General features: G+C 41.1%; 2 protein-coding genes across 2 annotated transcripts; both read right to left on the bottom strand.

The window, feature by feature from the left end:
• Positions 1-376: 376 nt before the first annotated feature.
• On the bottom strand, positions 377-3,229 carry PG997_001241 (uncharacterized protein; the record flags this gene model as incomplete). Its single annotated transcript, XM_066805556.1, has 7 exons — positions 377-878; positions 981-1,256; positions 1,351-1,390; positions 1,461-1,907; positions 2,002-2,066; positions 2,149-2,308; positions 2,623-3,229. The coding sequence occupies 7 exons, from the start codon at positions 3,227-3,229 to the stop codon at positions 377-379; spliced, it is 2,097 nt and encodes a 698-aa protein (XP_066675329.1).
• A 1,988-nt stretch (positions 3,230-5,217) lies between these two features.
• PG997_001240 (uncharacterized protein) lies at positions 5,218-6,404 on the bottom strand (the record flags this gene model as incomplete). The annotated part of the gene is made up of 3 exons (XM_066805555.1): positions 5,218-5,479; positions 5,540-5,619; positions 5,673-6,404. 3 exons carry the CDS (start codon positions 6,402-6,404, stop codon positions 5,218-5,220), a joined length of 1,074 nt encoding a protein of 357 aa, XP_066675328.1.
• Between the last annotated feature and the right edge of the window lie 7,631 nt (positions 6,405-14,035).

Here is a 14,035-nt window from a genome sequence, read left to right as displayed (position 1 = left end):
GTATGCCGCATGGGAGGTAATTGTCAGCAGAATCTGCTTAATCAAGGGCAAAGAACAGATGTCTACCAAGGAAGCTTCGTACAAATTAGAGCAGTACCATTCTTGATTTCGGCAAGTTTATAATAGCGCCCTACTAGAATATCCGAAACTCATGACCTAGGGGTTGATCATTATAATAGCGACAGACGTCGTTCCAAGAGAAAACATGACCCCCCTTTATCACTCCTGGCCCCATTCACCCTTCCCTCCTTTGCTTTATATACGCTATCAGATATTTGGCATACAAAGTCCCATCCCATAGTTGACAAATAACCTTATACCCCTTTGGCCAATGTATGTATGTATAAATAGGCTTTCTACTACAAGCAAGCTCTACCTACAGCTTTCCAGACTCCTCTAGACGCGGGCAGTAGGATCGTGATGCTCCACCTCCTGCTTCTCCCCTCCCATCTGCGCCGCTGAGCCGCTCCATCTCGGCGAACTGCAGGACGTCGCCGGACGAGGGCGGCTTAGGGGCCGCGAGGTCGCGGCGCAGGAGATAGTGGCCCCAGAAGTAGAGGGCCTGGTCGACGCCGTAGCGGGCGATGCGGCGGAGGGGCACGTTGAAGACGGCGTCGAGCTCCTCGAGCGTCTTCTCCTTGGTCTCGGGCACGAAGAGGAGGACGAGGACCCAGCCGACGAGGTTCCAGGCCGCGTACCACGAGAAGGCGCCCTGCGCGGTCCAGGACTGCACGATGGACGGCCAGGTGAGGGAGAGCACGGCGTTGAAGAACCAGGTCGTCGCGGTCGCCAGGGACATGCCGATGGGGCGGATGTAGAGGGGGTAGGCTTCGGCGGAGTAGGTGAAGGGGACGGGCTGGTAAGATTCACTTGTTAGCCTTTCGTCTGGAGCAAGGAACAATGGAAATAAAGGAGCAGTAGGACGACGAGCGGTTAGGACGTGTGAACCTCCTTGGAAAGAAAAATCGTGGTGAACTTACCCCTTCACCGGGAGAATAGACGGCGCCGAACAGGTAAATACCGAGCGCAATACAACCAAGGTGCGCTGGGCTCTCCTGGGGATCCAGAAGCTGAATCCCGTGAAGAAGAGGAAGATGGACATGAGCGGGAACGTGGTCAACAGCAAGTTCCGGCGACCAAACGTGTCGATGGTGTAGAAGGCCGGGATGGCGAAGAGCCAGTTGATGACACCGAAACCTAGAGAAGCACTCAGGGCGGTGATGTCGCTCCCTGTGACGTCCTTGAAGATCTCGGTGCTGGAAAGGGATGGAGAGTCAGTGAACTGCTTGGAATAGACCGCACGCGATCGAAAAGCGCATGCGGGTCAGTGTTATTTAGTAGCAGACTTACGAGTAATATGCGATGGCGTTGACACCGCAGAATTGTTGCACTGTAAGACGACATTAGCACGTGAATTCCAGGGTATTCCTCAATATACCGATAACAGGGGAATGACTCACTGAACATGACAATCTCCGAGGCGATCATAGCATTCCGGTTGCGGCGGACAGAGACCAGCTCCTTAATCTTGCTCTGCCCAATCGTCATGGCCTCGCGCTCGACCTGGAGCAGGGTGTCCATGTAAAACAAATCGCGGGCGGCCTGGACCTTCTCGAAGCGCAGCTGGCAGATGGCGCGGAAGGCCTCGGCCTGGCGGTTCTTGGTGAGGTACCAGCGCGGGGACTCGGGGGTGAAGTAGACGATGGCGCAGACGACAACGGCCGGGATCATGGCGGAGCCCATCATGAGGCGCCAGTTGAGGCCCGCGATGGCGGACCGGTCCGGCACGAAGTAGAAGGCCAGGTCCGCGACGTAGCCGATCATGATGCCGAAGGCGGTCCACATCTGCCACTGCATCACCAGGGCGCCGCGCAGCTTCGGCGGGGAACACTCGGCGGCGAAGATGGCTGTCGTGGGAGAAGAGGCAGACTCAGTAAATGGGGCCGTCGTTTTATAGGGGAGATGATGTGGACGGAGCGTCTGAGATGTGTTTGAACTTACGGGTGGTAGCCGACTTTGGGCCAATACCCAATCCGAGCGCGAATCGAGCAATGAACATGTGCCACCTATTGTTATCGAGCAGAAGAAACCATCAGCTACGTGCTCAATCCGCTGCCACTTGTCAAAGGGGAAAGGGGATGCTCCTACCAGGTGTTTGTGAATGCCTGCCAGAAGCACGCAGCAGCAGAGATGCCACAAGACACGAATACTGTCCCTCGGCGACCAAACAGTTTGTTCATGGGCTCCGTGAGCCAGCATCCCAGGAAGGCGCAGCATATGTAGGGCGCAGCTATACAGAACCTATCAGCTTGAAGGTATAGAAGTAGGGGAGAGTATATAGCGTATACTCATCGTGGGTTTACTGACAGTTGACAAGTCCCACAAGCCAAGAGTCTGAGACAAGATATCACTTCGCGTTAGCTCCGAGTTCTTTTATAGAAGTGGAGAAATGGTATATGTAACATGGACGATGCGGAAGTATTATCCAAACAAGGTCGGGAAAGGGGGTTGGTTGGGCATGTTTGATTCTCGAGTTTTCTTCCATTCCTCATATTCAGTTCTTCATTTTCATTTTGTATTCATATCTCGCCGCCACTGGTATAATGTGATGTATAATAATACCAAAAAAGAAAAAGAAAAAGAAAAAGCAATACATGCCTCTCTGTGAGTTCGGATCACCGATGCCAAACTGGTGCTTGTAGAAGCCCTGGGCCCCGTTCACGACAGTCTCGTCCATACCCTGGACGGCGGCGCAGAGGGAGCAGATGACGATGACGGCGTAGAGCATAGTGGGCTGCGACCACTTATGCGTGACCTCGCGGTCGAGCACGTCGCGCTCGCGGTCCATCAGCTGCAGCCCCTCAGGCATGGCGACGGCGTCGTACTGGTTCATGTTGCCGGCGATGACGGCGCCGAGCCGGAACGCCCGCACGTCGTCCTCGGCCGTGAGCCCGTGCCGCGCGCAGAACTCCTCGCCGCGCCGCGCCAGCTCCGTCGCGGAGAGGCCGCGCAGCGGGTTCTCGAGCTTGGCCGACGCCTCGAGCCGCTTGCGCTGCTCCTCGTCCAGCTCCAGCTCGGGCTCGGGCTCGAGGTGTTTGGCGTGGGTGTGGGTGTTGTCGCGGCTCATGGTGTTCTCGATCTCGGAACGCGAGGCGTCCGAATGGTTCGAGGAGTTCCTCCGCGGAGACAGTTTCTTCTCTCCATTATCGGACCCGTGAGACGACACCATACTTGCGACCGGTGTGGGAGGGGAATAAGTGATCTCTTGCTGACCTACGTGGGTTCCTTGCTTGTGTGTTTACCTACCCTTCTGCCGAGGAAGGGGAAAGGGGAGGAGGATGGGACAATATTATATGGTGAAGGAATGCGGAACTCGTAATAAGAGACCTAGAGAAGCAACAAATGCTCACCCAACATCATCTGGAGAGGAGGGCTAGTCGTATTTATTTCTACCACCCTTCATCTCATTTGTGCCTCATAGACCCTTCTGGATGCCCCCCCGGTGTGCTACCCCAGGTTTCGCACGGTCCTGCTCAAGGAAAGTTGATTCATCTCTTCCAGCCTTGGGTCCGCTGGTCGCTGGACTAATGCAGGCTCGAGCAGCATTGGTATTGTTGTGTGGGCCGACTCCCATATACCGACGGATTGGCAAGGCTGTCTGTCTCCAAGTCTCACATTGCCGGTGTCGAATAGCAGTCGCAATATCTCTCGAAGGATTCACCTCTAACGTCATAAGCAGCATTACGGCTGTGACAAGCAAGGGTGCCTCGGCCGCCCTCTTCATTGCCTGGCGAATCAGAACCCGTCGGGAGAATGATATGTTGGCTGATGGCGTGTTGCTCGTATGACGTAGCACCGAGTGCCATTCCAAGGGCGACGACGACGGTTGGTTGCAAGATGCCTAGGATGCCTTGAAGAGGCTTAGCCTACATGGCTCGAGTACAGGCAAACAGGGCGTTGCGAGGAGGGTGTTTGGCATATCTTGCGCACGAGGCATATTATTGTCTAGTATTGTAGCCATTGCGTTAGGCAGATTTGAAATCTGACATTGCCCCTTCTGATTGCCCAACCGTCTGCCAATCTTTTCCAAGACGGCTGGGGCTTGGACAAGCTCAGTCAAGAGAAGATATTGCTGCTGATCATGCTCACCGAAGCTTTATTACAAGCTCGCGGCCAAGCTTGCCAAACCCCGCGCTCCAAGGCGGACGGAAGCGACTGGGCGCTGTCGCCAAGAACCCGAAGGACTAGACGCGATGCACTATGACATACAACATAGCCATGAAACCACCGCCTGAACCTTGCTTCCTATCATGGCAGGTCGTTATGCAGATTACCAAGTGCTTGCCGTAGTAATGGCACACCACGCATTAGTACAGCCTCGCGGCCTGCAAGCTTGATGTCCCGAGTTTGCACTTTCTCCGTAGGCGGTGTATATAGGGACATGTAGTTGCAAATAGACTATTTGTGATACAGTCGCATGGTTCATCTTATCGGGTGTGCAAATCTGACATATCCTTTCTGATGGTGCCAGATGACCGAGGCATACCTGTGATACATAAGTCCTCGTGCTGTACAAGCACTATGCATGCATCCCATATCCCAAAGGAAGGTGTACAACAAGGTGAAGCTTGTTGAAGGCGGTTAGCCAGCTCGCAATGGTTGCAAGATCGCCGATCAAAGGACCTGTTGATCATATCATCGAGCGTAAAAGTCCATCTCCTATTGGACCGCATGTCTTGTTTGTCAGTTCCTGGACGCCTATCTGATAGAACCCTAATAGCAGGCAGACAGGTGTACTGCTGGACTAACAAGGCTGCAGTGACAATTGGATCTTACTCCGTACCGGGTAGTGTTGCAGCAGTGCATCCCTATTGGGAGCAAAATACGACGCGCAAATTGCAAAACGCCAGCCGGGTGTAATTGCGACTTCACACCATGTTGAGGTGTTCTTGTCCTAAGAATAATAACCCTGGTCTGTTGTACTGGACTTGCCGCACGTGGTTTGTTGTTCGGGGGTTTCCACCAGGAATCTCTACGAGACCTGCCAAATGGCGATGCGGTGTCGCTCAAAGATCTCGGATCTACGCTTGACTGTCGATGATGCATTCCAGCAAGTCATACAATACTAAAATCCGACGAGGAACTTGTTGGTCGACAGTCTCTTCCCGACTTCCGTGGAGTGTATTTCACCCAAGATGATTGTGACAAAGGTTCATGTTAGTTTGATGATGTCCCGCTTGTCATCGCAGAGTCTCGAAAATGCTGCTCCGCTGGTGGCTCGAACGCATGAGCAGCATCTCCTCTTCTGAGAGCTCGCTTGCGTTTCACAGCATCCCATTCGGCTTTCCAGAGGTTGATGCTCTCCATTAGCTCTGGGTCTGCATCTTCGGGTACATAGCCCAGGCATTGAACCTCGATTGCGCTCAACTGGATTTGCAGGTTGAGTATGTCCATCTCACCTTCGCTTTGTTCTTGTTCCCTGAGCCGGAATCAGTATGGCGAAACGAAACATACTACCATAATCACGAGGTGCACTCACAGTTCCTGCACACGTTCTTCCAAGTAAATAATCCTCTGAGCCGCCCGCTCGGCCCTGGTGATCAATAGGCTGTGAATGTGCTAAAGGGGGAGGTTAGCTATGCAACAAAAGGGAAACGGGGACACCGAATTACATCTTGTTCTTCTTGCCGGGCTTTCAGGTTTGTAACAACTCCTAATAATGCTTCGTGCAGCTGTTCTGCATCGCGCAGCACTTTCCGTGCATGATCCGAGGGATCTCCGAAATGACTTCTCCGCCTTTGGCTCGTTTCCTCGGGCTCGCCTTGGTGCGGCGACTGCGGTGGCACGGCTGCCTTACGAGCATCTGACGAAGGATCTGACGAAGGTGCTCCGGCCGAGGGTGGCTTTTGCTGAACTGGCGAAGGTAGGCCCGACAACATGGACGCACCTCCGTGGGAGCTACTGTCCACTGACGATGGGTTACGCCGATGTCCCTTCTGCGCTGTAGAACTAGAGCTTTGGCGTAGAATGTGCTCCATTTCGTCCACCCTCGCGTGCAGGTTGGTGATGCCGTTTCCTAGCAGCTCTCCGGCGCCCGACAACCTGGAGACCAAGTCGCCAAGCCTTTGCACAAGGACATCTCGGCTGTCCTGGCTCAAGTCCTCTTGGGTGTCTTGATCGACTGCTGCAAGATGATGATTTGGTTTTGCAGAACGATGTAAAACCGGGGAATGTCGCAAGGGGGAGAGCGGAGACATGCCCAAAGAATGAAGGCTCATTGAGGGAGAGGGCGGCGGTGATAGACTGATGACTCCATCTTCAGCATAGTACTCCTGGCTTTTGTCGCCATCGAGCGACGGCGTTCGCGGCTCAGAGAATGCCTCGTCTTCTGAATCCTCCGACATCAGGCGCGACTGGCGTGTGCACAGCTGTGTGCGATGTAAGGATGCCGATAGGTGACAACTGGACTGATGTCAATGGTGCAAGTTGTTAAGATGATCAGTGTGCGCGAATCAGAATTTCCCGTCTTGCTGCTGCCGCATCTCCTTTGTTAATGACATGCCATCGCTGCATTTCCTTACGTTAGGCCCAAGATGGCTTCAATTCTTCTGGGGTGGTTGAGTCGGACCCCGAAGAAGTTTTGGCCTAAGGAGCCATACACCATAAGCAGCATAGCGAGTGGATTGGCCAATGCACACCGCCGGAGCCCCCAACCCCAGCGTACAGGCGTTCGATAGGCGACATTTTGGTATACTTACCTACGCTGTATGATAGATATACTTTGCAATTTGCAAGCACTTGATTAACTGTCGCGGCAAGTTCAGAAAGTCGATTCTTGGAGTATGTAGATGCGAACAGTCGACAGTTGCCTGTACTAATAAGCACAGGCCAGTTTACGTGTTTACTAAATTAAAATTTAATAAGCGTTAAAACCCTGAGATACGTTAAAAATCCTAGGATAGTTTTTACTTTAGTTTTTATATAAATCTTATTAAAATTAAATAGTTTAACTTAATATTAAATTAATAACGTATTAAATATTAAATAATAAATAAAATAATAAATAAAATTATATATAACGTAGTTTATTATTAAGTCGCTTATATTATTAAGTCGCTCACTTTTCTACTCGACTTATTTTATTAAACTTTAATACGTAATAACTTTATAATTATAATGCTTAATTTATTTTAAAAAGAGCGAATTATTTTAGTAATTTAAGTAACGCGAAACCCTTTAAACCGTTTAAATTAAAAGCACGCTACCGCTACGTATAACGTTTTATACGAAACTTTACGCGACCGAATATACGGTTAAACTTTACGACGTAATACTCGAAATTTATAATATAAATTAAATTTAATTAAAAAAGAGGTGTTTCGTAATTATATAATCGATTTAAATACCCGAGGGATGCCTTTTAATTTTAGTGTTATAAGAGATATAGCTAATCTTTTTACCGCGTCGCGCGGCGGCGACCGCGTCGGTAAGCACTAGGTTAAGCGCTTTATTAATCGGAACCCGAACTTTAAAACCCGAATAAACCGTTAATACGATTATTAAAAGGCTTTTTATAAAAATATAAATATTATTTCCGGCTAGTTTAAACTAATCGCGAATATTAAGGTTAAATACGGTATTTTAAATAAAAATATATAAAATTTCGACGAAACCGGCTTTATAATAAGTATAATCGGGTTAACCCTCGTCGTAATACGCGCCGATCGGCGTGGGAAAGCGAAGTCGATTTAGCTTAATAATCGGGAATAGTTAATAGCGATTAAATATATTAATTCGTAAAGCTAATACATTTCGCCGTTTTTAATTATTTAAAGCTAATATTACTTAATGAACTAAGCTATTAAATACGACTTACCGAGTAATTAAGTAATTAAACCGATTTTAAATAATTAAATAAATAATAAAACAGGCTTAAATTAAATTAAATACTTCGATAAGTATATTAAGTCGCGAACGAAAGGTTTATATCGCCTTTTAATTCTCGACGGCTATAAGAGCTATATTTCGGCCGAATTCGAGGTATACTATAAAAATAACGGCATTATTACGCTTAATATACCTCCTTACTTTTTTTATTTACTTTAACTATTAAATATAATACTTTATTTACTTTTAAAGCGCGCGTATTCGAAAGAAATCGAGCTATTTATTAAGGCCTCGATAAATTATATTACGAAGCTCGAGATTTTTATCGCGTTTAAAGCTATATATTTCGCTATTTTTACGAAAATTAATATTAAATTTAAATTTAACGTATCCGGCTTAGTATTTTATAACCCGAACGAGGTAATTAATAAATTAAATATATGTCTTCGAACGCTTATACTTAGCTCGTCGCGTTCGGGAATAACTAGTATTTATAACCTTTAAACGCTATTTAACTCGTAATAAACGATTAAATACTTTATTTATATTAAAAAAAGGTTTTTATTTATTAAAAAAAGCTTTCCGACGCCGATTTTAAATATAATAAACTAAATAACGAAAAATATATATATAGTCGTATATAAAATAACCTTTATAAAGGATCGAATGCGTACTTTAAAAGAGGCTAATTTAGCCCTTTCGAAGCGCCGGAGAGCTAAAAAGTCGCGAGTCCAGCTTGGAGGAGCCCTTACTATTTAAGAATTTTAAGCGCTGCAGGACGAAAAGGCAAAAGGGAAGCGTTCAGCGACCGGCGAAGGCGAAAATAGGGGTTCGTCGAAGCGGCGCGCGACGGGCGGCAGGCGCTGTGGCATTTGCGGCGAAACAGGTCATAATGCGCGAATATGTGAAAAGGATATAGAATTAAGTAGCGATTTCGATAGCGAGTAGTTTTAATTAATTTAATATATTATAATTAAATTAATTTATATAAAAATATTAAAAAGTAATAAAAGTAGGCGACTTAATAATATAGGCGACTCGGTAGTAAACCACGTTAAAGTTTTTAAAATATCGATTTTAAATATTTTAAAAAGGATTTTAATATTATTAACGTATTATTACCGATCGATTAATTTTACCGTACTTTAACCGGCGCGAAAAGCTTAAATTAAACTTATCCTTTATATTTTTTTTAACTTATAATCCTTATTACTTAAATTAATACTAATTTTAATACATTTATTATTAATTTTAATATTAACTCGAAATAATAATATTAAAATATTAAAGATATTATTAAAATTAAAAGTAAGGTTATATTTTAATTATTCACTATTTATTAATTATAATAATAAAAATTTAAAAGTAATTTCTACTATTTTTTAATTAAAAAAATAATTCTTAATACGTATTATCGATTTAAAATTTATCGTTATTAATATTAGATTTTTTTATTAATAAAAGGTGGTTTATATTATTAAAAGAAATAATTAGGGTTATTTTTTTAAAATTAATTAGTTAATAAATTTACGATAACGTGGTTTACTATTAAGTGGTCCGTATTATTAAGTGGTTTACCCTCACTATTTCTCGACCCTTATTAAACTTTAACGCGTAATAACTTTATAACTATAATGTTTAATTTAATTTAAAAAGACCGGATCGGTTTAGTTATTTAAGCGACACGAAAGCCCTTAAATTTATTAAGTGAAAGAGATGCTGCAAAAGTATACGACGTTTTTAAAACTATTTTACGTTATCGAATTTACGGCCGAACCTTATAACGCGATATTCGACACCCACGGTATAAATTAGATACGAATAAAGAAAAAGGTGTTTCGTAAATATATAATTAATTTAGATACCCGCGGGATGTTTCCTAAGATCGCTAGTGTGGAAAATATGGCTAATTTTTTTACCGCGTTGCGCGGCGGCGAACGCGTCGGCAAGCACTGGGTTAGGCGATTTATTAACCGTAACCTAGACTTTAAAATTAGAATAAATCGTCGATACGATTATTAAAGGGCTTTTTACGAAAATTTAAACGTTATTTCCGGCTAGTTTAGGCTAGTTGCGAATATAAAGGCTAAATACGGCATTTTAAACGAAGATATATAGAATTTCGACGAGACCGGCTTTATAATAAGCATAATTAAATTAACCCTCGTCGTAATACGCGCCGATCGGCGTAAAAAAACGAAATCGGTCTAGCTTAATAATCGGGAATAGTCGACGGCGATTAAATGTATTAATTCGTAAAGTTAATATATTCCGCCTTTTTAATTATTTAAAACTAATATTACTTCGCGAACTAGTCGCGCGAGAGTAGTTTACCGGGCGATTAGGTAATTAAACCGATTTTTAATAGATAAATCGATAATAAAATAAGCTTAAACTAGATTAAGCATTTCGATAAATATATTAAATCGTAAACGAAGGGTCGCTACCGCTTCTTAATTCTCGACGGCCACGAGAGCCACATTTCGGCCGAATTCGAGGTATATTACTAAGATAACGACATTATTATTATTAGTATATCTTTTTATTTATCGCACTTACTTTAACCTCTCGATATAATACTTTATTCGCCTTTAAAGCGTGTTTATTCGAAAGAAATCGAGCTATTTATTAAAGCCTCGATAAATTATATTACGAAGTTTAAGTTTTTTATCGCGTTTAAAGCTATATATTTCGCTATTTTTACGAAAATTAATATTAAATTTAAATTTAGCGTATCCGGTTTAATACCTTATAACTTAAACGAGGTAATTAATAAATTAAATGTGCGTCTCCGGACGTTTATACTTAGCTTATCCCGTCTAGGAACGGCTAGTATTTACGACTTTTAAACGCCGTTTAACCTTTAATAAATAACTAAACACTCTATTTATATTAAAAAAGGGTGTCTACCTATTAAAAAAGCTCTCCGACGCCGATTTTAAATACGGTAAACTAAATAACGAAAAATATAATTAAAATAGTTTATAAAATAACCTTTATATATAATCGGATATGTATTTTAAAAGAGGCCAATTTAGCCTTTTCGAAACGCCGGAGAGTTAAAAAGTCGCGAGTTTAGCTTAGAGGAGCCTTTACAATTAAAGAATTTCGAAGGCTGCAGGACGAAAAGGTAAAAGGGAAGCGTTTAGCGACCGACGAAGGCGAAAATAGTGGTTTATTAAAGCGGCGCGCGACGGGCGGCAGGCGTTATAACATTTGCGGCCAAATAAGTTATAATGCGCGAATATGTAAAAAAATATAAAATTAAGTAACGATTCGAATAACGAGTAGTTTTAATTAATTTAAAATATCGTGGTTAAAATAACTTTTATAAAAGTGTCGAGAAGTAATAAAAGTAGACTATTTAATAATACGGGCTATTTAATAATAAACCACGTTATTTAGTTTTATTAATAAATATATTCTTTTATTTTATTTTTAATTAAGCGTTATATTTATAATTATTAATTTACGAGTTTATAATAACGTGGCTAAATAAATATTAAAATAGTAAAGTAAGTTAAAAGAAATAAAAAGATGGGGTAATACGGTTAGCCCGTGCGCACCACTTATTTTAATGCGATTTTTAAGATGCGGAATTTTTTCGATTTCTTTTCCTTTTCGTCTTTTTTTAATTAAGCTAAATCGATTTATATAACGTGGTTTACTATTAAGTGGTCCGTATTATTAAGTGGTTCACCCTTACTATTTTTCGACCTTTATTAAACTTTAACGCGTAATAACTTTATAACTATAATGCTTAATTTAATTTAAAAAAACCGGATCGGTTTAGCTATTTAAGCAATACGAAAGCCCTTAAATCCATTAAGTAAAAAAGATACTATAAAAGTATACGACGTTCTTAAAACCACTTTACGTTACCGAATTCACAGCCGAACCTTATAACGCGATATTCGATATTTACGATATAAATTAAATACGAATAAAAGGAGGTACTTCGTAAATATATAATTAATTTAAATACCCGCGGGATATCTCTTAAAATCGCTAATATAAAAAATATAGCTAATTTTTTTACCGCGTCGCGCGGCGGCGAACGCGTCGGTAAGCACTAGGTTAGGCGATTTATTAACCGTAACCTAGACTTTAAAACTAGAATAAATCGTTAATACGATTATTAAAGGGCCCTTTACGAGGATTTAAACGTTATTTCCGGCTGGTTTAAATTAATCGCGAATATAAAGGCTAAATACGGTATTTTAAACGAAGATATATAAAATTTCAACGAGACCGGTTTTATAATAAGTATAATTAAATTAATCCTTATCGTAATACGCGCCGATCGGCGTAAGAAAACGAAATCGGTTTAGTTTAATAATCGAGAATAATCGACGGCGATTAAATATATTAATTTATAAAACTAATATATTCCGTTTTTTTAATCGTTTAAAGCTAATATTACTTCGCGAACTAGTCGCGCGAAAATAGTTTATTAAGCGATTAAATAATTAAACCGACTTTTAATAAATAAACCGATAATAAAATAAGCCTAAACTAAATTAAGTATTTCGATAAACATATTAAATCGTAAACGAAAAATCGCTACCGCCTCTTAATTCTCGACGGCTACGAGAGCCACATTTCGGCCGAATTCGAAATATATTACTAAAATAACGATATTATTATTATTAATATACCTCTTTATTTATCGTATTTATTTTAACTTTTTAATATAGTACTTTATTCGCCTTTAAAACGTACTTATTCGAAAAAAATCGAGTTATTTATTAAAGCCTTAATAAACTACATTACGAAGCTCGAGTTTTTTATCGCGTTTAAAGCTATATATTTCGTTATTTTTATAAAAATTAATATTAAATTTAAATTTAACGTATCTAGTTTAATACCTTATAACCCGAACGAAGTAATTAATAAATTAAATATACGTCTCCGAACGCCTATATTTAGCTTATCCCGTCCGGGGACGGCTAGTATTTACGACCTTTAAACGCCGTCTAACCTTTAATAAATAACTAAACACTTTATTTATATTAAAAAAAGGTGTTTATTTATTAAAAAAGCTCTTTAACGCCGATTTTAAATACGATAGACTAAATAACGAAAAGTATAATTAAAATAGCTTATAAAATAACCTTTATATATAATTAGATACGTATTTTAAAAAAGGCTAATTTAGCCTTTTCGAAGCGCCGGAGAGCTAAAAAATCGCGAGTCCAGCTTAAAAAAACCTTTACGATTAAGGAATCTCGAAGGCTGCAAGACGAAAAGGTAAAAGGAAAGCGTCCAGCGACCGACGAAGGCGAAAATAGTGGTTTATTAAAGCGGCGCGCGACGGGCGGCAGGCGCTGTGGTATTTGCGGCTAAATAGGTTATAATGCGCGAATATATAAAAAGAATATAAAATTAAATAGCGATTCGAATAACGAATAGTTTTAATTAATTTAAAATATTATGGTTAAAATAACTTTTATAAAAGTATCGAGAAGTAATAAAGGTGGATCACTTAATAATACGGGCCACTTAATAGTAAACCACGTTAATTAATTATTTTTTAATTTTAATAATTTACTTAACGTAATTTATTATTACACGACGTATATTATTTAACGACGCATTTTTTTAATTTTTTAATTTTTTTATATAAATTAATTTAATTATAACGCTTAAAATTAATTAAAACTATTCGCTATTCGATTCTTCGCTTAATTCTATATCTTTTTTATATATTTGCGCATTGTAACCTGTTTCGCCGTAAACATCACAGCGCCTTTTACCGGTCGCCCTCCGTTTCGATAAACCTTTATTTTTACCTTTATCGGGCGCTAAACGCTTCCTTTTTATCTTTTCGTTTTATAGTTATTAAAATTCCTTAATAATAAAAGTTTTTTTAAATTAAACTCGCGACTTTTTAACTCTTCGGCGCTTAAAAATATTAAATTAACCTCTTTTAATATATATATCTTATCGCGTATAAAGGTTATTTTATAAGCTATTTTAATTATACCTTTCGCTATTTAATTTATTATATTTAAAATCGGCGTTAAAAAGCTTTTTTAATAAGTAAACACCCTTTTTTAATATAAATAAAGTGCTTAATTATTTATTAAAAGTTAAACAACGTTTAAAAGTCGTAAATACTAGCCGTCCTCGAGCGAGATAAATTAAA

The sequence above is a fragment of the Apiospora hydei genome (genome assembly GCF_038363865.1).
Source record: "Apiospora hydei strain CBS 114990 chromosome Unknown utg000002l_segment0_segment0, whole genome shotgun sequence".
Lineage (NCBI taxonomy): Eukaryota > Fungi > Ascomycota > Sordariomycetes > Amphisphaeriales > Apiosporaceae > Apiospora > Apiospora hydei.
Note: the sequence above shows the minus strand (reverse complement) of the source record. Positions and strands in the feature narration are given on the sequence as shown.